Raw genomic sequence first — 27,557 nt, 5'->3', positions numbered from 1 at the left:
ATAAACCCAGTTAAAATCTAAAAAATAATAAAGTTAACAGGAATTTGCCTGAGTAAATTAATCTACATAAGAAATCTTTATCTGGATGAAATTTAAAATTTTATGATCTCGAGAATATTTAAAAATTAATTACTAGGACGGGTGTGGTGGCTCATCCCAGCACTTTGGGAGGCTGAGGCGGGCGGATCACGAGGTCAGGAGTTTGAGACTAGCCTGGCCAACATGGTGAAACCCCGTCTCTACTAAAAATATAAAAATTAGCTGGGCATGGTGGCAGGTGCCTGTAATCCAAGCTACTCAGGAGGCTGAGGAAAGAGAATAATTTAAACCCAGGAGGCAGAGGTTGCAGTGAGCCAAGATCACGCCATTGCACTCCAGACTGGTGACACAGTGAGACTCCATATCAAAAAATAAATAAATAAATCACTAATATATTTCCTTCTAAGCACAGCAAATCAGAATGTGCTAAACAAAACTATTTTCAAATTTTCTAATAAAATGCCCAATACAGCAGCAACAAGTTTTGGTATATGATATTTGAAACTCACTAAAATAGTTATAAATTACTTTTTCTTTTTTTTTTTTTTTTTGAGACGGAGTCTCGCTCTGTTGCCCAGGCTGGAGTGCAGTGGTGCAATCTTGGCTCACTGCAAACTCTGCCTCCCGGGTTCACACCATTGTCCGGCCTCAGCCTCCTGAGTAGCTGGGATTACAGGCGCCCACCATCATGCCCGGCTAATTTTTTTATATTTTTAGTAGAGACGGGGTTTCATCGTGTTAGCCAGGATGGTCTCAATCTCCTAGCCTCGTGATCCGCCTGCCTCAGCCTCCCAAAGTGCAGGGAATACAGGTGTGAGCCACGACGCCCAGCCAAATTACTTTATTTTTAATAACCTCTTATCTCTACTTTAATTGCTTCACAGCCTTCAAATGAATCAAACTCAGAACTCACATATATGTAACTCATATACCTTTGTGGAAAAAAAGATGTGTATATGTATCTCTCTCATGCACGCTTTTAAATTGTGGTAACAGAAAAGTGGCTCCAGATGAACCCATTGGCCATTTCAATAATAATCTCTGTAGCTAGCAGCATGTATGGAAATTTAGCACATCCTAACATATTTTCCTAAAGCTATTAATTCTAAACTAAGAGAGACATTAGCTTTCCAAAAAGGAATAGGTCTTCCTAAGGTTCTGTCCAAGATCAGTGTTCCAGCAGATCATGGAAACTTCCATGAAAGATTGTATTTCTGTAAATAATTCTACAGGCCTTAAATGATGTCAAATTAAATAGTTATGAGAAGAAACAAAAAAACAGAAGGAAAATAAGATTAACACAACTGCAGATGAAAATCATAGAAAAGAGTTTATCTCAAAAAGCAAGCTGAAATCTAACATGCTATATCAAATTATAGAGCTATTTAGACAGAACAGGGTAACAACACCTCAAGGGCCAGATATTTGTATAAATTCCAAAAATTCTGAGGAATGTTTTCATAACAAAAAAGATCTGTCACAGCTTCTATGCTAATTACAGTAAACTTCAAGTTACAATGGAGTTTCTTGGTCTGTTGCACCAATTCAAATACAGAAAAAAATGTACTTTCATCTGTAAAACCATTGCACTCCAGAGGCATTTTCTCATGGTACGACTTTAGCAAAGAGGTCCCATTATGAAGCACAATCACCACATATTTCCTAAGTGGGTCATATTACCTAGAATATTCTATGGGGACAAACTGTTCTCTTTGAAGCAGGAGTGGAGAACAAAACTATTTTCCTTGGAAAGGGAATATATTTGCAGGGTAGCAAATATCTCAGTATGTGCCTTCCTAAAATATTTTCTACCTTGACATGGCAGGTTTTACCAGCGAAAACAAAAACAAACAAACAAAAAATTCAGCTATTTATTTGACTTGGCAGTCAACTTTTTTCTCTTAATCTAACGACAGGTGCAGAGCCTGCTACAGAAATGTTCCTTACTAATTCACCTTAAGTATTAAGTGTAAGGCACTGTGTCAGATACAAAGACAAGCAAGTTACAGTTTCTGCCCTCATGGAATATACATGCTCTAGCAGGAATATAAATGATCTAGAAAGGGAGGAAATAACACTATAAAGTAGTATGGGTTAAAATTCATACAAGTGATACAAACAGTGAATCTGAGATAGGAATTTAGAGAGATCAGTTTGGATAATCAGGAAACACTTTGTGAAAAATTATGTATCTTAGCTGTGCACCTTGAAGGTAGTATAAAAAACTCTGGTCTGCGAATCAGAAAACCTAGTTTCTCATCCTGACTTTGTCATTAACCAGACTGGCAGAGCATATTACTTAAAGGGACTTAGATTTTCAATACTCTACTAGATGATCTTCTAAGGTCTCTCCCACCTTTATTGTCTGTGGAAATGTATGACCAGAATACACCTATTGCCTTTTTTAAAATCTTAAAGTACTGTAAACTAAGTGGTTCAAAAAAAATCTTTAAGTTCACAAATTAATGCACTCTTACTACAGAAACTATGACAATAAAATCAACATGATCATTTCCCCTTGAATCTCACTCCTTTCCCCAGAAGTAACAAAAGTGTATCCGTTTGACATCTCTTTTGAGGTGTGCCTTTTCCTATGCGTTTATATACACATACATGTACATATAGAAATATAATCATCCCACAGTATCAATGGGGGATACCAAAATCCCCAAATGCTGAAGTCCCTGATGTAAAATGGTGTAATATTTGCATATAACCTATGTATATCCTCCTCTATACCTTAAATCATCTCTAGATTACTTATAATAGTTACTACAATGTGAATACCATGTAAATAGTTGTTGTATTGTTTAGGGAATAAGGACAAGGGGAAAAAGTCTGTATATGTTTAGCATAGATGCAATTTTTCCCCCAAATACTTTCAATCCATAGTCATTTGAATCCATGGATGTGGAGTTCACAGATACAAGAGCCAACTATATGTGATTTTGCTTTGTTATTTTTTTAACATAAATGAGATCATATCGAAATGCTATTTTGCAATTTGCTTATTTTCATTTAATATGACTTGGAAATCTCTCCACATACACATATACACATCTACATCATTCTTTTTACTTGCTACATGGTATGGATGTATCATCATTTATTTAGTCATTCCCCTGTTAGGAGACATTCATGTTACTTCTAATTCTTTTGTTATTATAAACTCTTTTGTTATTCTTGTTCACGCCTATCTGTGCATGAGTAGAAGTTCAAAAAGCAGGGGAAGTATATAGTCAATCTGAGCTGAAGTTACAAAGGTAGAAAATATAGGAGAAGATGAAAAAGCTCAGACCAGGCATCCATATTTTCAGCAAAGGGAGAAATGAAGAGTCACAACAGGACACTGGAAATACCTTTAGACTAGGAGATGGGAGATATGGGTCCTAGCCGTTGGATCAAAAACTAGATCTAAGAGTAAAAAGTGGGATTGGGTACTTCAAATAGCAGAAATTTTTAGTCTCGAAGAAATCTTAAAAGATATTCATCTCTATCACATAATTTTAGAGGAACTAAGGTCCTGTCTGTAAACTACAATATAATTTGATGACCCCTAGAGCTTTGGCTTTTGCCTCACACTCTCTTGGAGGGGTAAAAAAAAAAAAAAAAAAAAAAAAGGTTTGAATAGTCATTATGATTAAATGCTATAGGGGGACAATGAGAAGTGAAAATGGCCAATCCATAAAGGCTGCAATTAAAACACAGCGTAACTATCTAGTGGACTCAGTCAGCACAGCTCTGATTTCCAACGCTTTAGAAACTCTGCAAGCAAAACATAAACAGCAGACATGTCCTAGAATTAGGAATGGTGCTTGGCAGATTATCAAAGCAGTGAAGACATTACTTAAAAGCTATTTTTATTGTCTAAATGGTTAGGAAGAAAGATTCCAACATACTGACCTGCAGCTACTTTCTCTTCAGATTGTTTATAGACAAATATTTTAGATGAGCTAAGCTGAGCTCCTTGTTTTGTGTAAGAGCAGTGTGCTCTTTCCTCCTGGTATATGGCTCACTCCATCCAGTGATCACTGGAGCCTATTAAAGTGACTGATGAGATACAATAATATAATACAGTTACAACCACAAAACCAGATTTCTGGAGCCTGAGCAAATACAAACTTGTCAGAGAATACAGAAAAAAAAAAGTGGCCAGAAGTTATAGCACAATAATGTTTACCAGATTAACTACATTTCCTTAGAAGTCAGTGGTAAGCAGTTTTCCAAAAGGGACAGGGTCCTGAATGTTCCCGAGCATTTAAATTTCAGAATTTGTATCCGTATCTATCCATATGAGTGTGTATATGTGTACACACAGCTTTGAGGAATGTGTAATATATACACAAATATATGTTTCTTAGGGCAAATTCTAGTCTTATATATTTACTACTTATCAAAGTACTTCATTATAAATTAAAACCTTATTATAGCTACAGTACCATGTATTATAATAATCTTTAGATATTTACAAAGTACCAAATTTTAAATGAAGTAAGATTCTAAGCTGATTTTTCCTGCTGGTCTTTCATTTCATGTGTATGTGTGTCTTAAGTGTCATATATATGTGTATATGTATGTGTGTGTATATATATTATATATAATATATATATATATACACACACACTAATATATATACACACACACACCTGTATCAAGGAAAATGCTTCAGAAACAGTAGAGTAACAACTAAGTTTCTAATATGCCAATAATAACTGAACTCAAAAATTCACAAAACTGTACAAAACTTTACATGTAAGCAGGGATTTCAAAGATTATCTAGACCTCCTCCTTTAATAGCCAAGAAAAGCAAGACCCCAAGAAGTTGTATAACTTATACAACATTCACAGTCTATCAGCAGTAGAGATGAATGGAAAAATTACGTCTTCTGACTTCTGGTATGACACTCAAGTCAATGCATTACATATCTCTCAAGGGTCATCTGTGTTGGATTCTGGGTATCATTTTTGACAATTTGGCTCCAAAATCATGTTTAGTATTAAAAACTGTCTTTCTCCATTGGCGTTTCCCAAAATAACAACAAAATGAGGAAGTCATTTACTTATGAGTTAAGTTCCAACTTTTCTTGATTTAGAAGATGTGAGTATAAGCAATATGTCATGTGTTTGTCATAGTGCTGATTAATTATTTTCCAAACAAATTTGCCTTAAAGAACTGGTTAGCTAGTAATCAGATTAGGAAATTCTGTTGTCATTATTGAATCCTAGTTTAGACCTAAAGTTTTTCACTAGTAACTCAGGACTTTCACTGTCATGGGATTGACATTATTTACTAGAATAAATAGAAAAAGATAAGCAAGCCGGGCGCAGTGGCTCAAGTCTGTAATCCCAGCACTTTGGGAGGCCGAGACAGGCGGATCATGAGGTCAGGAGATCGAGACCATCCTAGCTAACACAGTGAAACCCCGTCTCTACTAAAAAAATACAAAAAACTAGCCGGGCGTGGTGGGGCGCCTGTAGTCCCAGCTACTCAGGAGGCTGAGACAGGAGAATGGCGTAAACCCGGAAGGCAGAGGTTGCAATGAGCTGGAATGCGGCCACTGCACTCCAGCCTGGGCAACAGAGCAAGACTCTGTCTCAAAAAAAAAAAAAAAAAAGAAAAAAGAAAAAAGAAAAAAGAAAAAGATAAGCAAGCAGAAAAGAATTACCCTCTTCCTCAAAACAGCTAAAATATATCAAAAAATCCGAATCTCTTCATTTTTAGAATATAAATGCAAGATACTAACAAAGTCTCCCATCTAATAAAAAGACAAGATTTCTTACTGATTTTCCTCTTGGCATGTTTTAATTGCCAAAATTTGTACCAGAATAGAATTTGTCTTTAAATGAAGAAGATTCTAGTCTAAGGAAAACTATTTGAATTGTGCTTACTATTCAACTTTCAATATTTATCACAGCATTTACACAATGGACAAATTCCTTTACAATATGCAGCAAAAGAATCTGGCAAAATAACATACTGCCTTAAAGTCTAGTAGGATTCTCCTGTGTAATTATTACAAGCATCAGTACTAAAGGTATAGTCAGTTTATGAATCACATTCCTCAAAGCTGTATATAAAATAAATTTATATTGCATCATCTAAAATATCTCAAGAAAATCTATTAATTAAACTCTTCCTGTTTTTTTTTTCTAATTACAAATTCATAGTTTGAGAAGAACTGTTTTCTTAAACAAGTTACAGCTTAAGTTAGGCACTCTGCAATCACTTGCACAAAAAGCTACCTCAACTTTGCTATAATATACCATGTCAATAATTCAAGGTCTGACTTATTTATTTCTAGACATAATTTTAGAAGCTGAATTTCAAGTTATAATACTTCTGATTATTTTTTAAGATCTCATGATCTTATTTCTTCCCACACATCAGTTGTAGAATTGCTTTAAACTTTAATAATTGGATAGCTGAAATACTAAGAACACTTGGTTCCTACAATTCAGTCTTTGTCTCTGAATAAGCCTCTGTCACCTTGTTGTATATGTAACCTAGGTCAGGGAGAAGAAAACTTAGTCTTAATGAACTATTTCTAACAAAGGTCAGTATAGAAACTGTGAATCTATCTAGACACAACTGCCATGACTTCATTGTACAGACTGCATTTTAGATGTGTAATTTTATCCTGGCTACATTTCCTCTATTTTATCTCTAAAAGCTGCATATTACTTCATCTTTAACTCATATAGCATTCAATTATAACTTTTTTTTTTTTTTTTTTTTTTTTTTTGAGACGGAGTCTCACTCTGTAGCCCAGGCTGGAGTGCAGTGGCCAGATTTCAGCTCACTGCAAGCTCCGCCTCCCGGGTTCACGCCATTCTCCGGCCTCAGCCTCCCGAGTAGCTGGGACTACAGGCGCCCGCCACCTCGCCCGGCTAGTTTTTTTTTGTATTTCTTAGTAGAGACGGGGTTTCACCATGTTAGCCAGGATGGTCTCGATCTCCTGACCTCGTGATCCACCCGTCTCGGCCTCCCAAAGTGCTGGGATTACAGGCTTGAGCCACCGCGCCCGGCCAGCATTCAATTATAACTCTAACAGGTGCCTATCTCTGCCCTCTGACAACTATTTTTAGTTGGTCTACAGTTTTCAGTATTCCTATCCCTATAGAAATTACAGTTAAAATATTCATTTACTTGCATACAAAAAGAAATACATGAATTATATGTCTGTCTGACAAATGATACTATTCTTCATACTGTTTGATGTTAATTTACATATTTATCTGGTTCCTAAGAAAATTCAAGTAAATGAGTGTCCCCTACTTGGAGTTTCATAAGAAAATTCAATTAAATGAGGGATCCCTACTTTCCAAGACATAGTCACTTTTTAAGTGTTCTACAGTAACAATCTATAATTAAGCCCTGCAATTGGACTCCTACTGTCTAAAAAAGTGCAAAGAATATAATTATCTTCTTCAGGACTTTTGCAATAATTAAAAGTATGGGTGTCAGTTTTCTACCTTTAGGTTAAAAATGGGAAGTAACCACCATTTTTATCTGCCAGAAATAAAATCCAGAAAACTGGATCAGTAGCTACTTCCTGATCACTGGACAATGTTGCTTCTCCTTTCCTCCACAACTATACTCCTTTAATTTTGTTGTTATAACAAATATAATCAAGTTATATTCCATTACATCTTAAATGAAATTTATAAAACTAGTAAATTCTTTCAATATCTGGTCTTAATTTTGTTAGATTTCACTGTTATTTAGAAATCCTTGAAACCTATACCACTCCCCCATTTTTTTTCCAGTCCAGAGGGTTTTTGTTTGCTTGTTTTTTAAACACCTATTATGCCATGAATTCACAGGGAATAGGTTCCAGCAGCTCAGGCATCTTTCCACTGGTTCTTATAAAGTATGCTTCTCTGGATGGAGCAGTCTGGTGCTTCAGCTGAACCCAGAAACCTTTCTCTTTGGCTTCTTTTTCTGTTTTCCTTCATGCATTTCAGGAAGCTACCTCAGTTCTTAAAGTGCTTAAAAAATATGCTCAATACACGTTAATTCTCTTGGCAACAATCTTGCCCTTCACAGTGGCTCATGCCTGTAATCTCAGCACTTTGGGAGGCCAAGGCAGGTGGATCACTTCAGGTCAGGAGTTCGAGACCAGTTTGGCCTACATGGCAAAACCCCATCTCTACTAAAAATACAAAAACTACCAGGTGTGGCGGTGGGTGCCTGTAATCCCACCTACTTGGGAGGCTGAGGTAGGAGAATCACTTGGACCACCTGGGAGGCAAAGGTTGCAGTGAGCCAAGATCGCACCACTGCATTCCAGCCAGGGCAACAGAGCGAGACTCCATCTCAAAAAATAAATAAATAACTTGCCCTTAACTTGTTTGTGTACAACAATGCTAATATCATGCTCACAGTCTTCCAGTTTTGCCATGGTAACATTTGTGGACTTTTTTCTCAACAGTACCCATTCCTTTGATGTCTACAATATCATCTTTCTTGCAGAATCGCATGTCTGTGGCCAAAGGAACAATTCCATGTTTTCTAAAAAACCCAGAGAACATATATCAGGAGTCTCTCCTCTTTCCCTTTATGTTTGTTATTTTGGTAAATTACTGGAAGATGGTAGTTCCAGCTAAAAGAAAGGTATATTCTTTTTATATGCTAAATTGAGCCTAATCTTTCTCCATTATTAAATACTCATACCACATTACATACTGGCACCACATAATATATTGAAAACTTACCTGTGGTTAATTACATGTCTTAAGTAATTGCAAAGTGTTGAGCCATCTGTGCAGTGCCATCAGCTGATGATGAGATTATCAGTTTTTTTAAGTGCCAAACTGCAAACTCAATGAACTTTTCAAGACCTTTCTCCGATCAGTGGTAACGGGTATGATGAATGGATGACTACAAAGTTGGTGAGCAACCCTAGATGGTCATCTTAGTAATTGTGAAGTGGTATCTTATAGTTTTGATTCACATTTCCCTAATGTCTACTAATACTAAGCATTTCACATGTATATTGGCCATTTCTTTTTTTTTTTTTTTTTTGAGACGGAGTCTCACTCTGCCCAGGTTGGAGTGCAGTGGCACAATGTCAGCTCACTGCAACCTCTGCTGCCCAGGTTCAAGTGATTCTCCTGCCTCAGCCTCCCGAGTAGCTGGCATTACAGGCATGTGCCACCACACCTGGCTAATTTTGCATTTTTAGTGGCGACGGGGTTTCTCCATATTAGTCAGGCTGGTCTTGAACTCCCGACCTCAGGTGATCTGCCCGCCTTAGCTTCCCAAAGTGCTGGGATTACAGGCACGAGCCACCGCGCGTGCTCACTCTGATAAATTCTAATGTATCTTTTTGTTGTTGTTGGTTGTGTTTTTGGTGTCATATGTAAGAAACCATTGCCTAATGCAACATCACAAAGATTTACCCTTTTTTTTTTTTTTTTGAGATGGAGTCTCACTCTGTCACCCAGGCTGGAGTGCAGTGGCCGGATCTCAGCTCACTGCAAGCTCCGCCTCCCGGGTTTACACCATTCTCCTGCCTCAGCCTCCCGAGTAGCTGGGATTACAGGCGCCCGCCACCTCGTCTGGCTAATTTTTTTTTGTATTTTTTAGTAGAGACAGGGTTTAACCGTGTTAGCCAGGATGGTCTCGATCTCCTGACCTCGTGATCTGCCCATCTTGGCCTCCCAAAGTGCTGGGATTACAGGCTTGAGCCACCGCGCCTGGCCACAAAGATTTACACTTATGTTTTATTCTAAGAATTTTATTAGCTCTTAAATTCAGGTCTATGATCCATTTTGAGTTTTGTGTATGGTATGAGGTAGGGATCCAACCTCATTATTTTGTATGTAGGTATCCAGTTGTGTCAGCTCTATTTGTTGAAAAGACATTACATTGTCTTGTGATCCTTGTTAAAAATTAGTTGACCATAAATGTCAGAAATTCTTTCTACACGCTCAACTCTATTCCACTAATCAGTAAGTCTATTCTTTGGTCAGTTCCATACTGCTTTGATTGCTATAGTTTTATAGTGAGATTTGAAATCAGGAAATGCAAGCTCTCCAACTTTATTCGTTTCAAGATTGTTTTGGTTATTCTGGGTACCTTATATTTTCACATGAATTATAGGACCAGCTTGTCAATTTCTGCAAAAAAAAAACAAAGGAAGCTGGAACTTTCATAGGGCTTGCACTGAATGTGTAGATCAATTTGGAGAGTATAGCCATCTTAACAATATTAAGTCTTCCAATCCATGAGCACAGGATATCTTTTCATCTATTTAGGTCTTCCTTAATTTATTTCGAAAGTATTTTGTATTAATAGTTTTCAGTGTACAAAGCTTTCATCTTCTTGGTTACGTTTATTCCTGGGTATTTTATTCTTTTGGATGCTATTGTACATGTAATTATTTTCATCTTACTTTGCCCAATCCATCAGAAGATTCACTATCTATGGCAAATACAGCCTTATGAAATGTATTTCTGAAATAATAAAGACTTGAAAGTTGAAATCATACCTTGGTCCAACGGACTGCAGAATGGATGCTGTGTTAGCATACATGAAAACAGCATTAATATCCTTGTACATCTCCATCAGAGCTCTTGGGTAACCAGGTGTATTGTCAATGAGCAATAATTTTTTTAAAAAAATTTCTGAGCAGTAGGTCTCAACAGTAGGCTTCAAACAGTAAACTATGCTATAAACGATGTACTGTCATTCAGGCTTTATTGTTCCATTTACAGAGCACAGGCAGAGGAGATCTGGCCTCATTCTTAAGGGCCTAGAATTTTCAGAATGGTAAATGAGTACTGGCTTCAACTTCAAGTCACCAGCTGCATTAGCCCATCAGCCCCTATTAAGACAGTCAGCCCAGTCTTTGAAACTTTGAAGCCAGGCATTGACTTCTCTTCTCTATGACTTCTGCTGTAGCTATGAAAGTCCTGGATGACATCTTCTTCCAATAGATGGTGGTTTTGTCTACTTTGAAAACCTGTTGCCACCTTCACTGATTATTCTAGCTAGATATTCTCAATAATTTGCTATAGCTTCCACCTTAGCACCTGCTGCTTCACTTTGTACATTTGTTATGGAGATGACTTCTTTTCTTAAATCTCATGAACCAAACTCTGCTAGCTTCCAACTTTTCTTCTGCAGCTTCCTCCCCTCTTAGCCTTCATAAAATTGAATAGAGTTAGGGCCTTGCTCTGGATTAGGCTTTGGCCTAAGAGAATGTTCTGGCTGGTTTCTATCCAGACTACTAAAAGTTTCTCCATATCACCCATAAGGCTGTTTCACTTTCATATTTGGATGTTCACCAGAGTAGCACTTTTAATTCCCTTTAAGAACTTTTCCTTTGCATTCACAACTTGGCTATGTGGCATAAGAGATCTAGCTTTCAGTCTGTCGTGGTTTTTGACATACCTTTCTCACTAAGCTTAACGATTTCTAGCTTTAAATTTAAAGTGAAATACATGTGACTCTTCATTTCACTTGAACACTTAGTGGCCACTGTAGGGTTATTAATTGGCCTAATTTCAATATAGCTGTGTCTCAGGGAATAGGGAGGCACCAAAAGAGGGAGAGAGATGGGGCAACAGCCGGTCAGTGAAGCCATTAGAACGCACACAACATTTATTAACTCTGCATCTTATATGGGCATGGTTTGTGACACCCTAAAACAATTACAATAGTAACATCAAAGATTACAGATCCACAGATCATCATAACGCATAAAATTATAATAAAGTTTAAAATATTGCAAGAATTACCAAAATACAACACAGAAACATGAAGTGAACATATGCTGTTGGAAACTGACTTGCTTGACACAGGGTTGCCACAAACCTTCAATTGCTAAAAAATGCAGTATCTGCAAAGTGCAATAAACGAAGTATACCTGTACATAAGATTATGATACCTGCAAACAGAAGTGGTTTTACTTCTTTCTTTCCAATCTGGATGCCTTTTATTTATTTATTTTTTTCTTATCTAACTGCCCTGGATAGAACCTCCAGTACAATGTTGAGTATTAAGTCATGAAAGTTGACATCCTTATTTCTGATCTTAGGGAGAAAGCATTCAGTTTTTCACCATTACAAGTGCCATAAGCTGTGAGTTTGTCATTAACGCTGTTTATCAAGTTGAGAAAGTTACTCTAAAGTATTTTCAAACTGAGACATACTAATACCCTTTGCATCCTAGTAAAACCCAAGGCTAAAATGGGATTTTGACTAAACTTTCCAAAATTACAGTACCCAATCTAAAACCATAGACTTTTAATCCAGCTGAAGTTATAGGTTAATTTCAAACCTACAATAAAGGTTTGACTTCTCTAACCCTGCAACTAGACTTTAATGCAAGCAAATACCCTTTAAGTACTATTAGTTGAGGTAAGAGTTTTAAAGAAAGTTCTGCCAAACCAATGTTATTTCTTTCCTACTAACAAGTGAACATTCTTTTTCTAGAATGTGCACACCATGTAAAAAAAAAAAAAAAAAGGCCTTTTTAAACAAGTATCTTAAAAGCACAAAAAATAGGCAGTGAAAACCATTTCAGATATGCTCTTCCTGCCAAGGAATCCTAAATTAGTCTGATGATGTTCCAAGAGAAAACACTGCCTAACCTCAGTCATAAAGATTTACTTTTACATTTGTTCTAAGATAAGGTAGACCAAAACCATCACTCTGTTAAAACATCCATGTAAAATGGGGACATGATAGGCAGTATAGATTAAAAAAAAATTACATTCATTATCATGTCCAAATAATTGGAAAAAACAGAACTAATGCATCAAAAATTCTAACATGAAAAATTCGAAATTTTTTACAGGATTCTTGTCTACAAGTATAAATAAATCTTTTCCTTGTAAAAATGCTTACCATTTTCAAGTCATGGGATGAGAAAGGAATAAAGATCCCACAAGTACAGCAAAAACTTCATCAGATAAAGTGTTCTCCTTTATAAAATTACCTATCCTTATCTTAGTGCACTGTATGATATCCTAAAGGACTAAATGAGTCCATACACTTCTAAAAAAGTAGGATAAACTCTGGCATGGTAAAAATCCTTTAAGCTGTTCTCACTTACCAAGTTTTCTCATATAATTTATTTACATTTTAAGAATTCATTAAATTTTCTACTTGCCTATTATAAAATTATTAGATCAACTGAACTGTCAAGAGTATATATCTTCATCACTTTTCACTGAAGTCATTATAATGTGAAAACATGTTGATTATAAATCTACTATCACATATAATTTTTTATTCAATGAATTTTTACTAAATGACTGCTATGTCCTCGGGTAAATAAGACAAAGTCCTGCCTTCCTGAAACTTATATTTTAGTGAAAGAAGTCAGACAACATAAATGAATAAATAACTCAGGCAGATATACATGTTAAGGTGACATAAAAACTAATGCAATAGAGTGTGACCAGGAGGTGATTATTATTCTCTAATCAGATGACCTGAGAGTTGAGAACTAAATAATAATGAAGAACTAGAGCAGGGCTTTCCAAGCAGAAGGAACAGCAAGTGCAAAAGTCCTAAGATGGAAATGATCATGCTGTGTTTAAAGAAAAGAGAGGAAGCAATGTCAGAAGGTCTACAGGAGATAAGGGATAGAGTGGTGCACTTTGCAGGCCACAGACTTTATCTAATTGTAGTGAGAAGCCGACTGTAAACAGAGAAATGACTCAATTTGATATATTCTTTGAGAAGATCTTTTTTTTTTCCTTGCTGCAGTAGGCACTGAGAGAAGATAACTTTTGCAGCTATGTGAAGAAATTAGTACCAATTAACAGAAAATAATTTTTTATTTACAGTGTTTCTTAGACCTTTGTATTCCTTTCTGTTCCCAATTCTATCACCTGAGTGCTGACTCATATCTTTTTACTATATGGACTACTTCAAAAAGCATCCAAACTGGTCTCCCTGCTTCCAGAGCTAGATTGTACTTTTTTTAATGCTTTGTACATGCCTATCTCTTTGCTTCAAAAGCCTCAAAAATTCACCACTGCCAATAAAATAAAATCCAAATTCCTTGGCATTCAGTAACATTCCACAGTCTAATTCCAAACCACCTTTTCACCCTCGTCTTCCACTACTAATCTGATAAGACTCTGCTATTTAACTCAATATGGTCTACTCACTCCTTCCTGAACACAGCTTACAATGCTACATTCCTGCTTCCACGGCTCTACTCACACTGACTCCTTTCCGTATTCTTTTCTTATATTCAAATTATCTCTCTTCTTCATGGCTCAGTATACATTCTCCTTAACTACCCACAGTAGTAGGTTTTGACTATAACGCACAATATTTTATATCACAATCCAGTATACACAAGTTTCACAATTCCATATTTAACTTTACTTCATGCAGTGTACTTTGGGGTTTTCTTCAATTTATTTTTCAAAATGATTCACTAAATGATCACATAGACCACTAGTGAGTTTCAATTTTCAGTATGAAAAACACTATTAGTGTACCCTTCTAGACATTTACTGGTAACTTAACTAGATCATGATATTGAAAGATGAAATATAAATACCAAACTATAATGACCTTAACCTTAGAATAGAATAGGGTATCTTGTACTTCATTTGATCTATCATGATGCCACATACAGTATTTATTAATTGTTGCTGAAGAGAAAGATTGATATTAACCATAACTCTCATATTCATGATCAAAAAGGATCATGATTAGAACTGTTTTGTGTTCATATCAATCTTGTTTCAAATTGTAGCTATGATGATAAAATGGCCAGTTTTTGACACTTTGACTCAAACTTTCAGCCTTTCTACCTTACAGAATTATGTAACAGCCCTGCACAGTGGAGGAACACAGTAAGAACTCTATAAATGCTAATTTCCATTTTTCCCTCAGAGGTATGTGAAAGTCCCTATATGGAGAACACCTATTACCACTCACTAGACATCCTTTTCTTATTTTGTTTTATTTTATTTTATTTTAACAAATATTTAGTCACTTCTCCTCTGCCTAGGAAGACATTATTAGTCCAGTGTTCTCTTTTGGCCCTTCTAGCACTAAGGTTCTTGACCATCAGAGTCCTGTTAAAGTTGTTGATTTTATTTTTTTTTAGACAAGTCTTGCTCTGTTGCCCAGGCTGGAATGCAGTGGCATGATCTTGGCTCACTGCACCCTCTACCTCCCAGGTTCAAGCAATTCTTGTGTCTCAGCCTCCCAAAAAGCTGAGAGTACAAGGATGCACTACCATGCCTGGCTAATTTTTGTAATTTTGGTAGAGACGGGGTTTCACCATGTTGGCCCTGCTAGTCTCAAACTCCTGGCCTCAAGCAATCCACCTCCCTTGGCCTCCCAAAAGTGCTGGGATTACAGGCATGAGCCACCATGCCTGGCCAGAGTTTTTGATTCTTTCTAAAACATAATCAGCAATTTGAATTTAAAAAATGAAAAAACAATGAGGCAATCTAAAATCTGTACTGATACTGAATTGTGTCTTCTCTGACAAAGGACCCAACCTGTAAGATAAGCCAATGGGCAAAGTAATATCTTAATTCTTCAATCTCAAAGTCTCATTAAGTTTACTATGAGATGATTCACATAGGTTCCTGAGGAATGCAGAACATCTGAAGTATTTTGCTTCCCCTCCATCTCCTAGGCCTATTATAACCTGTTGTGGGCCTAGGCGGACAGGGTTGGTACACAGGTAACAAATGCTCTGAACCATCTAGAGCAGACTCAGTATAACCAATAAGGATTTGGGCAGAAAACAGCTCCCAAGACCTATCCAAGAAGAAAATCTGAATTTCTCTATCAGTCCTGAAACTACCTAGAGCTCCCTAATGGGCTATAGGAATCCTGGGGTAATTGTGGATCACAACCAACTATTCTGGGCCTGTCAAAACCCAAATCTCTACCACTAGACTTCCCTTGGAGATCTGGTAGTATGAACCTCAACATCTGGTGGCTATTATATCCTTTAGGCCAGATCCCAGGGCTTCAACAATTTTACGGCTTTGTTTGAGATAGCTATCTGGAATTACTTAGCCATTCATCAGCAATTTAAAATCACCTACTCCAAATCTCACTGCATTTGCTCCAATAAAAAAACACTAACTCAGGCTGGGCGCAGTGGCTCAAGTCTGTAATCCCAGCACTTTGGGAGGCCGAGGCGGGTGGATCACAGCTCAGGAGATGAAGACCATCCTGGCTAACACAGTGAAACCCCATCTCTACTAAAAATAGAAAAAAAATTAGCCAGGTGTGGTGGTGGGCACCTGTAATCCCAGCTGCTCGGGAGGCTGAGGCAGGAGAATGGTGTGAACCCGGGAGGCAAAGCTTGCAGTGAGCTGAGATCACGCCACTGCACTCCAGCCTGGGTGACAGAGCAAGACTCTGTCTCAAAAAAAACAAAAAAAAAACACTGACGCAGAGAAGCTTATATCCAAGATTTCAGAACCAAGCTAAAAAGGAAAAAAGTAATTTCTGACACGAATATGTTATATAAAGCGACAAATTTTAAAAAACATGAATTACTTCAGGAATGTCTTTCAGAATGAAGACAAAACTAATCTTTTGATAGTGAGTTACTGTCTTCATATAACATCACACTCAAAGGCATATCAAAGGTAAAGCCAAAATTCTATTTGTTTTAAAGGATGCCAAAGCTAGATTAACTTTTCTTTCTTTAACATGTGAAATAAAAATGATGCCTTGGTAAGAGGACTGTTAAACAGAACTGGATGGGGGCTTTAAAACATAAAAACAACATAGGCTTAAATTTTAAAAATATTCCTGTGCCACCTTCTTGCTAAACCACCTCCCCTATCCTATGTCTACCAGTATTTTTGTTTTTTGCCAGACCACCACTGGTAACTTTCCAGAAGCGGGGTACAGATTATTATTCTAAATTTGAGTTTTATTTTTGTTGATAAAAATCCCTTTTAAAAACAAATATATCTTGGAAAAGTTAATTCTATATCATCTTTCAATGAAGCCTCAGGGAACAGCGAAAGGAAAAGGAGTAAAAAGAGAGGGGAAGAAATAATTTGAGAAATAAACAATGTCTATTAGTCCTCTGGGCTAATAAAGAATATCTGTTAGCACTTCCAAAGCTATTAGAAGAAGATAAGGAAATCACGCCTTAAGTGAAGTAAGGTAGGGGAAGAAACCAGTCTAAAAGTCTTATATCTAAGTAAATAAAATAGGAACAAATGACTTTTATTGGAGATTACACACAGCCCAGGTAATAAAACCACACGTGTTATACCTGTGCCACAGCTAGATGCTAGATTAAACAACTTATATGGCATACCAAAGTAATACTATGGGTGATGCACACATCTTCTGTGAGGGTTTTTAAAAAGGTTATCAATGAGTCAGAAAGAATCTGCAAAATACATTCAACAAAACTGAATCAAAGATTTTTAAAGCTCCATTCCAAATAGTTACTAAAAAGAGTCTCTACTCCAGTGTTAATGGTTTTCGCCAGGTTTCCAATGAGGGTCTCCCAAGGACCACATCCAAATGAAGTAACTATAAAAGCCACATGTTTATCAATATTTAATCCATGGGCCCAAAACATACTCTATGATCTAATTTAGAGTAAACTTCAATTTAAGGTTTTATTTTTAGGATCCTCAGAACTTTCATTTCTCAGTCTTTTTTGTTATGTTTAACATAGCCAGATATGTCCTTCCTTTATCTATCCAGATCTTTAATAAATCAGAAATAAAAAGCAGAAAAGAGATTCTTTAAAACGAAGGAATTTCTACCACTACCTACCAAAATGTCTTTGACTCGACCACTCAACTTTGAGCTCCAGTTTTATCCTTCACTCAATATGAGAGCCACTGTCTCCTATACATGCCTCAAATGCTAGGCACTGAGGATACAAAATTGAACAAAACAGAATCTTTGCATTTGGGGCATAGTCATTTGGCAGAAAGAGACATACGAACAAATAATTACAATGCTAACTATTCAGCCTTACAATAGGAGACAAGAACAGAGTATCGTGCAAACAAAGTAGTAACAGCCACTGAGTCTGCCTAAAAGACTATGCTAAGCCTTTTCAAGGGGATTTGACATTTAAACTTACTTGCAATGAGGCAGTTAGGCTAGTCAATCTATTTTGTGTTAAAGAGAGGACAGAAAGTTGAAGGTCATGAGATCTTATTTGTCAAAAACAGCTGGTACATATGATTTCAGTTTGTTATTAATCTCTTTTTTTTTTTTTTTAAGACAGGGTCTCACTGTGTCACACATGCTGCAGTGCAATGGCATGATCATGGCTCACTGCAGCCTTCAACTCCTGGGATCAAGTGATCCTCTTGCCTTAACCTCCTGAGTGGCTGGGACTGCATGCCACCACACCCAGCTAATTTATTTTTATTTTTTTGTAGAGATGGAGGGTGTCTCACTTTGCTGCCCAGGCTGGTCTCGAACTCTTTGCTTCAAGTGATCCTCCCACCTGGGCCTTCCAAAGTGTTGGAATTACAAGCATGAGCCACCATGCCTGGCTGCTATTAACCTAATCACTATACCAAAAAGAAAGTATTTTACTCTTACAATTCTTATGTTCTCTTCCAAACTTGTCCTCTTCTTCTCTTTCCTCAATTAATAGTAATACCATCTAAGATTCAACTATCCATAACTAACTAATCACCAATTTCTATTGACTCCATTCCATACTCTTTACTTTGTCTACTTCTATCTCAATGGCCACCATCATCTCTTACCTAAATTACTGCACAGCCTTAAAAAGCGTCTTTATGCCTCTGGTGTCCCTTCTCCCAACCAACCAATTCTTCAAACTGTAGCCGAATGATATTTCCAAGAAACAGGCTGATCAAATGATAACCACCTTAAAATTATTTAACTGCTCCCTATGGATCTCAGGAAGTCTAAACTCTTTGTTCGGCATGGTAGACAAGACTTTTCAATACCTGGCATGCTTTACTTCATGTTACAATCCTTTATAGTCATCCTGAACCCTTTTGCAGCTTCCTCAGTATACACTGCTCACTCACCATCCTCTGCAGACCTTCCAAGACTCCCTTCAAAAAGGAATCAGGTGACCTTCCAAAATATCTTTCAGTACGTCCAGTACCTTCTGCTTCTCCATTACCATACTTGCCACATTATATAGTACTTTAATTACCTGTCTTTCCTTTACAAAGTTCTGAATTCCTTAAGGAAAGGATAAAAACTATCTTATATATTCTTATATTTCCTATATAAAGCATTCTGCCTGTCTGGCACTGACATACAGCTCATATTTGATAAATAGTTGTTGAATGCATGAATAAATTGAATGAATGAATGAATGAACAAACTACAAAGAAAGAAAAATTCAATACCCTCCAATTTGTAATGCTTATTACCTACTCTTTAGAAATACTACCCTTTAGCAAAACCACATTTAAACCATGAGCTTTTAATAATTAACTCGTTTTCAGAGACAGAAATAAAGGATACACCTAAAACTCAAATTCGAATAGCTTTAAAAATGTATTTACGTCTTCTAGCTGCTATAAGCTTACTATTTAAGTCATTTTTTGGAGAAAATACATATATATCAGACTCACAATAGGCTGTACATCTGAAAAGTAAAATTACAACTACATATGCACTATTACATTATTTTCACAGGTAAAATGGTGAGTTTGCTTTTAAACATAAGTGAAAGCTGCACCTCATCACTGACTCACCGATTCTTTTCCAGCTCATTGTGTGTAGATCTAAAAGGAAAAAAAAAAAAGCATTAGCCATGCTTTGTTGATAAAAGCTATAGAAAGACAGGAGGTTATGCTACACCCAATGAATGTATTTAACAATGCAATATATGGTCAGACTTCTAGAAGCTCACTCATCAAGAGGAAATAGTCTACATTCATTAAGATTGCTTATTCAAATATAGTATTTTCAGTTAACAACTCTAAATATTCTGAAACTGGAGTTTGTTATTTTAATAAAAGTAATACTGGCACATGTTCTCCCTACTTCTAGCATCCTAGATTTTGTTGATCTGTAGATGTTACATAAGAAATTTTAAATATAATCCTGTTTTTGTTTAAAAAAAAAAAAAGTGTGTGTACTTCCATGTTCTCCTCTATCTCCATCTACCCACTTCTAAACAGAGAAAAAAAAGTTTTGGCTAGCATAAAAGCCGAAAAAGGCTTGCCTTACTGCTAAGTGATACAGGCAAATCCAAGTCTTCCCACCTTATTTTGTGAAACAAAAACAAGAAAAAGTTATACATGAAAGAAAAATACACTAATATAAAGAAAAAATATATTAATAAAATCAAGAAACATATTTTACAAGACTGGATAATTCGAAACGTTAGCAATGGTTATTGTTTTGTTTTGGTGCCTTTTTTTCATTTTGCTTCTCATTGTTTTAAATGATACCATCTATTGAACAAGCACAGCATCTGGGGAACAGTGGGATAAGCAGTTAATATATCTTATTTTATCCCTAAAACAACCTTTGTTTTATAAACAAGAATACTGAAGCTCAGAGAAGTCAAGAAATATACTATCCCAAGAGTATAAAGTGGCAGCCATGATTTAAATCCAGGTCTATCTTAATAATCCCCAAATCTTAACCATTCAATGAGAAGCAATACTGAATAGAGGTTAAGGGCACAGACTCTAAGGCCAAACTGCCTGAGTTCAAATACTGTATGGCCTCAGTAAAGTCCCTCCATTTCTCTGTGCTCGGTTTCCTCATCTGTGAAATAGGAAAAATAACAGTATTTGCCTCATATGATTGTTATAAGGATTAACAAGTTTATGCTAAATAGCAAAATATAATGAATTCTAAAGTTAGCTACTATTAGAATTATACCAGTTCCCTGGAATTAACATGTGTTACTTTTGCAATAACTTAACATTAACAACAATAGGAATTTTGTGAAGGACAATTTAAATTCCTGTCACTAGAACTAAAACTTTCATCATTTTGTAGATTCTGGTTAATGTCAAATGCTTAAAGAATATTGACTGCTTTAATCTGATTATTTCAATGGATATTTAATAATCAGATCCTCAAACCTTAAAATTAAGAGTGCTTTTGGCCGGGTGCAGTGGCTCAAGCCTGTAATCCCAGCACTTTGGGAGGCTGAGACGGGCGGACCACGAGGTCAGGAGATCGAGACCATCCTGGCTAACACAGTGAAACCCCGTCTCTACTAAAAAATACAAAAAACGAGCTGGGCGATGTGGCGGGCGCCTGTAGTCCCAGCTACTCGGGAGGCTGAGGCAGGAGAATGGTGTAAACCCAGGAGGCGGAGCTTGCAGTGAGCTGAGATCTGGCCACTGCACTCCAGCCTGGGCGACAGAGCGAGACTCCGTGTCAAAAAAAAAAAAAAAAAAAAGAGTGCTTTTGCTGGTCTCGTAATTTGTGTAAATTTTATCCACTGTCTTAGCTCAAGGGCCAAAAGACTTATTTGAGTTACTGTCGCCTATCCACCTTTTGCTTCATGAGTAATTTCATAAAGTCTAAGAGACATGAGATTAAAAAGACTGATACTCATTTTAAAAAATATTATCTTAACAAAAGGACTTCTCCTTTGAGGGAAGTAAATAGAGTCTTACGATGTTTCAAGAATTCAGATAGAAGAAACTATAAAAGCATAGTCAGAAATCCTAGTTTAACAGCGACTCGGAGCTCAAAATTCAATAAATTACAACCACAGTGTGCCTTTATCACCATAAAAGTGTTTATTTAAAATTTTGTTAATCTTTGTTTGAATTAAATGTCAAAGTAAATCAGTTAAGTTAGAAAAGGGAAAAGGCCTATTTAAAGAGGTTTAGAAGAAAAAATATCATTCAAAATTGGAGTAAAGAATCAATAATAAGATTCCCCACCCCCACTAGTGAGCAAGTTTTGGTTTAATTGCCTCTCTCTGAGAAGAAAACTAAAAACAAAACAAAAAGACAATGCACATATAAAATACTACAGTAAGTAATAAATGGAAACATTGTATTTAGAGAAGAGTAGACTATTTGCCATAGACTTATTCTAAACAGCCATAAACTTATTCTAAACAGTCTGGCAATCGCACTGACAGCCATCAGTGCAAGAGATAATATACTCGACAATAACCAATTGTTGAATTCCAATATTATATTGAGTCTATTATCAAAGCTAGCTCCAAAAGATCATAATCTGACCCACTGCTGTGAACAAAATTAAAACAGCGGGTTCTTCCTGCCTGTCAAACAGACATTTCTTTATTATCTTTTTTTAAAGAAAATGATAGCTAAGATTATGAACCTTTTCACTAAACCAGGAAATGCATGCCACATTTAATTATACCACCAGCAAAATTTAGCAAGATTTTCAAATAAGAAGCAAAAATGATCATAAATATACAAATCATTACCATGTTGCCATGTTCTTCCAATTTTTTTAAAAAAGCATCAATAGTGTTTACTTCTGTTTTGATGGGTTTTTACCTGTAATATCAAGTCAACAAATACTGAGAACCTTCAGTGTTCAAGGCTGTCTTACAGTGCAGGAAATCAAAGACTGTCTCCATTGGGTAAATTAAGATATGTTTAGCAATAATTATAACTGAAGGCAAAATAAATATACAAAGAAAGGTACAAAGTATTATGGGAGTTCAAAAGAGACAGTTTACTTCCAAATGGCACTGTAAGAAAAACTTTAGAAAAGGGTGGCATTTGGTCTAAGGCTTAAATGATAGGTACATTTGCTACTAGTAGAGTCTGAAACTGTTAAGGAGATGCCATTCCAAGTGGAAGGGATAAGATAAGCAAACAAGTCGAGTTGTGAAGTCCAAAGCAAAACCAGCAAACAACACAGAGAGATCATAAAGACCCATGGTGTTAGAGAAAGAAAGTCCTGAATCTAAATATTAACTCTGTCACTCACATTAGCTGTGTAACTTTGGGACAAATTATTTAACCTCTCTGGTTTAGTTTCCTCATCTGTAAAACTGGAGTATTACATATGCCTCAGCCAGGTTACTGTGAGAATCAGAGAAACATATATAAAAACATCTAGCTCCTAATAAACATTTAATAGACGTTAGCTATTGTTAGCTGTTAGTATTTTTATTATTTTTTTAAAAGACTAAAATTATGGTACCCAAAACGTTATTAACTATACTACATGGGACAACAAATTGATAGATTCTCAATAACACTTTGAATTAGCCTGGAAATAAGCAAACGACAACCATAATGATGGAAAGAGAAACTGAACGATAGGTGACTGAAGCTACTTGATCATTTAGTCAACTATGAGGACAGTACAAGGTTTAGGAGTATATTACAGAGAGAGATGCCTAATTATATGTACACAGAGAAAGTAATCCAAACAGCAGAGGCGATAAACAAGTAATTAAACGTATCACACGCTAGCACATTCAGAAACAACCCCTTTGCTTCTCTGAGCTATGTGTCCACCCAAGCCCTTCCAATAATGTTCCACTGAAATATTCAATTACGATAAATTCCCTGTGTGAGGCTGAGATGTTCTGAATAACCCATCTAGTTAGCCCACTTTTCTTCTCCCAATAAAATGCACCTCTGAGAGCAAACACTAATGAACTGTGTCTTCCTTTCAAACACCCTTACCCTGAATGCTTAACAACTTCCAATGACAGAGAAAAAGACATGTCTATCATTTTATCACTGAATCACAGGTAATATTTTTCACAAACAGCATCCCTTTAAGAGAGGCATCCTAATGTATTCCCTATTTGAATGGGAGTCATTATCTATGAAATGTGACTACCTTAACCAGATATGTGACTTTTCATTGACTACAACATAGCTCCAATACATAAACTTGTGATTATTTAGGGTGTAGCTTGGTGGTAGTCAAAGAAATGAACCATAGAATTGAAACTATACGAAATGGTACAGTTTGGCTCAAGAGCAGTACCATCGTGGAAAGAAAATAAAAACCCCTACTCCAGAATTCCAATACTCTCTTCTAGCAAAAGAAAAGATTTCTAATTTTGCTGAATTAATGAGCCAAACCCCTACACTTTGTTAACATTATCATTTAACTTACTTTCTAATCCTGAAGTGCCTCACACATGTTGCCCTCCACACAATGAGAAGAACACATTCTACGAAGCTAAATTCTAATTGGTATCCTAAAGCTTACAATTCTCACACATATACGTAGAGGGCAAGAAAAACAGAAAATTTCAGCTACAGTAGAGCAGGTATCTCTCACGGATGTACCAAAGGGGTTGAGATTGAAAATATACTGGGATTAACGGAACAGTAAAACTTCTATTTATTATTACTCTTCTTTTAAGATGGTAGTTTTGTGCATTTGTTTCCATCAAAAAGTACATCTCATTTTAAAAACCATTAAAAACAGTAAAAGTTGAATACTGTAAACTTTTAGAAAAAATGCCTCATAAGAAATATATTGCTTCTTTCTTAACAATGACAAAACCATTACCACCACAATAACTAAGCCCCAAACAGCAAGTATCTAAACAAGATGCACAACAATAACTACAATCAAAAACCTTTTTCCTTAAAACTTACATATCAAAGCTGGATATATGTATACTTCGTGACTAAGTATTTCCACTTACAGGCATATACCAAACCAATAAATGTTTACATGTTCACCAAAGGACATACAAAAGAATGCTCACATAGAACTATTCATACTGGCCCCAAACTGGAAACATTCATCAATAGTAGAATGCATAAACTGTGAAACATTCATACAACGTAGTATTATACAGCAATGAGAATAAACTAACTATAACTATTATACAGTAACATGGATTAATCGACACAATTTCAACGTAATTTGAATGAAAAAAGCCAAACACACACGAAAAGTACACACTACATAACTCCATTCACATAAAGTTCAAAACCGGTAAAACTAAACTGTGGCATAAAAAGTTAGAATTTAAAAAAAAAAAAGTTGGAATTGCAGTTACCTTGGGGAAGGGGTGACAGTGACTGGAAAAGTCAGGAGGGGGTTTCTGAGATTTGTAATATTTCTTTGCTTTTGTAAAAATGCATTGAACTGTACACAAAATTTGTATGCTTTTTTGTATGTACATTTTACTTTGGTAAACAGGAAATTTTTTTTTAATAGCATACAGACTGAATTCTTTAAAAATCAATTCTTACTTCAAATATAGCAAACACCCTAATGTAAGTCCTTGACAAATCTTTTGGCATACTACATAAACATCTCAAAGAAATGTGCTTTGTAAAGGATAATTTTTAACAAATCTAAAAGTACTGAAATCATACACAGTAAGTTCTCCAATCACAATGAAATTTAATTAGAAATCAGCAACAGTAAGCTAATTAGAAAAATCCCAATATTTGGAACATAAATCACAGCTCAAAGAACAAATTGCAGAGAAATTAGAAAATATTCTAAACTTAATGACACAACATATCAAAAGTTGTTGAATGTAGCTAAAGCAGTGCTTAAACACAACTGTTTAGCTTTAAATCCTTCTGTTGGGAGGGTAGTGTCCAAAATCAATGATCCAAGATTCCACCTTAAGAAAGTAGAAAAAGGAACAAACTAAACTGAAAGAAGCTGAGCAATGGTTCTCAACTGTGAGCAGTTTTGCCCATCAAGACATCTGACAATGTCTGGAGATACTCCGGTTATGCCAACTAGGAGGAGGCTACTGGCATTTTGTGAGGAGATGCTAGGGATGCTGCTAAACATCCTAAGATGCACAAAACAGAATTATCTGACCCCAAATGTCAAGACTGCTAACGCTGAGAAACTGAAGTAGAGAAATATAATAAAAACCAGGGATAGGAATGAAAGAAATAGAAAATGAGAAATAGTGAAAATCAGTAAAATTGAAAGCTGATTTCTAAAAATCAATATATTGATAAACTACCTCTAAGGCTGATGAAGAATAAAAGACAAAAATTACAATACAAAAACAGTATCAAGAGTGTGCATCATTACAGATTCTACATACATCATACATTAAAAGGATAAGAAAATATTAACAACTTTATGCCAACAATTGTCCAGATCATCTAAATTTGATAACTTAGATATGAACAAATTTCTTGAAAGACACAAATGATCAAAACTAGCTCAGGAAGAAACAGAAACTCTGAATTGCCTTTCATCTATTAAAGAGATTAAAATCATAATTTAAAAAAAAAAAAAAAACTTCCCACAAAGAAAACTCCAGGCCTATAAGTTCTCCATTAGCAAATTTTACCAGGCATTTAAGGAATAAATAAAACCAATCCTATGTAAAATATTTGAAAAAATAAAGATAGAGGGAACACTTTCCAAATCATTTTATGAGACCAGTATTAGCCTGATACCAAAACCTGACAAAGAAATTACATAGAAAACAAACAAAACAAATACTAGTATCTCTCATGAACATAGACACAAAAATTCTAACAAAATATTGCCAAATTGAACCCAATAATATACAGAAAGTACCCTAGTTCTCGGGACAGAGCTTCTAAAACCTTGAAATTTTCTGAGTAATTAGGAGTGTCTTCATTATTCATGGTGAGTCTTTGGACCACACCTGAGTTTATGCCAAGGAGAGATAACTCAGGATAGGGGCTGGTCACATCAGAAAGACCAACCATGTGATTAGAGGGTTGGGACTTTGAGTCACTGATTCTGGCCCAACACAGGGGAGAAAAGTACTGGGAACTGACAACCATATAACCAATGCTTCAATCAATCATGCTTATGTAATAATATCCCAATAAAAACTCTGGAACCTGAAACTTGGGTGAGTTTCATGGTTAGTAAACATATAAATGTGCCAGGAGGGTAATGCATCCTGATTCCATGGAAAAAGCACAGAAGCTCTGTGTCCAGGTTCCTCCCAGACCTCACTCTCTGTGTCTGTGCATTTGGCTGGTCCTGATCTGTATCATTTACAATAAAACTTGCAATTATAAGCATAGCAGCTGGGCATGGTAGTGCATGCCTGTACTGTTAGCTACTTGAGAGACTGAGGCAGAAGGACTGCCTTGAACCCAGGATTTTGAGGTTGCAGTGAGCTATGATCTTACCACTGCACTCTACTCTGGGTGACAGTGATACCCTGTCTCTAAAAACAGACAAAGTGTAGCACTTTCCTGAGTTATAAGTAGTTCTAGCAAATTGTCAAACCTGAAGGGGCTGTAGGAACCTCTGAATTTGCAGCTGGTTGGTCAGATGTGAGAGTGGCCTGAGGACTCCTAAACTTACAGCTGGCATCTGTAGCGAGGGCAGACATGTTGGGGACTAAATCCTTAAACCTGTGAAGTTTGTTTTAGCTCTGGGTTGTTAGTATCGGTACTGCAACAGTACACAATACAACATGACTACGTAGGATTTACTTCAGGAATGCAGGTTTAAGAGACTCAAAAATCAATCAATGTAATCCTCCATACTAACAGAATAAAAAAGAAAATGACAGTATCACCTCAATAGATGTAGAAAAAGCATTTAATAAAATTTACCATCCATTCATGATAAAAACTCTTAGCAAATAAGGGAAGAAAGGAATTCACTCAACCTAAAAGGCATCT

At 36.1% G+C, this 27,557-nt stretch overlaps 1 protein-coding gene across 4 annotated transcripts in view; it reads right to left on the bottom strand.

Annotated features, from left to right (window-relative positions):
- MXI1 (MAX interactor 1, dimerization protein) overlaps positions 1-27,557 on the bottom strand; it is a 79,586-nt gene that overhangs the window by 21,605 nt on the left and 30,424 nt on the right. For 2 of the 4 annotated variants that reach the window (XM_007964069.3, XM_007964071.3), the window contains exon 3: positions 19,719-19,748. The exons of the other annotated variants lie outside the window; for them this stretch is intronic. In XM_007964069.3, coding sequence (XP_007962260.3) covers positions 19,719-19,748 — 30 coding nt within the window. The remainder of the gene's footprint in view (positions 1-19,718; positions 19,749-27,557) is intronic. 4 annotated transcript variants of the gene reach the window in all.

The sequence above is a fragment of the Chlorocebus sabaeus genome, chromosome 9 (genome assembly GCF_047675955.1).
Source record: "Chlorocebus sabaeus isolate Y175 chromosome 9, mChlSab1.0.hap1, whole genome shotgun sequence".
Lineage (NCBI taxonomy): Eukaryota > Metazoa > Chordata > Mammalia > Primates > Cercopithecidae > Chlorocebus > Chlorocebus sabaeus.
Note: the sequence above shows the minus strand (reverse complement) of the source record. Positions and strands in the feature narration are given on the sequence as shown.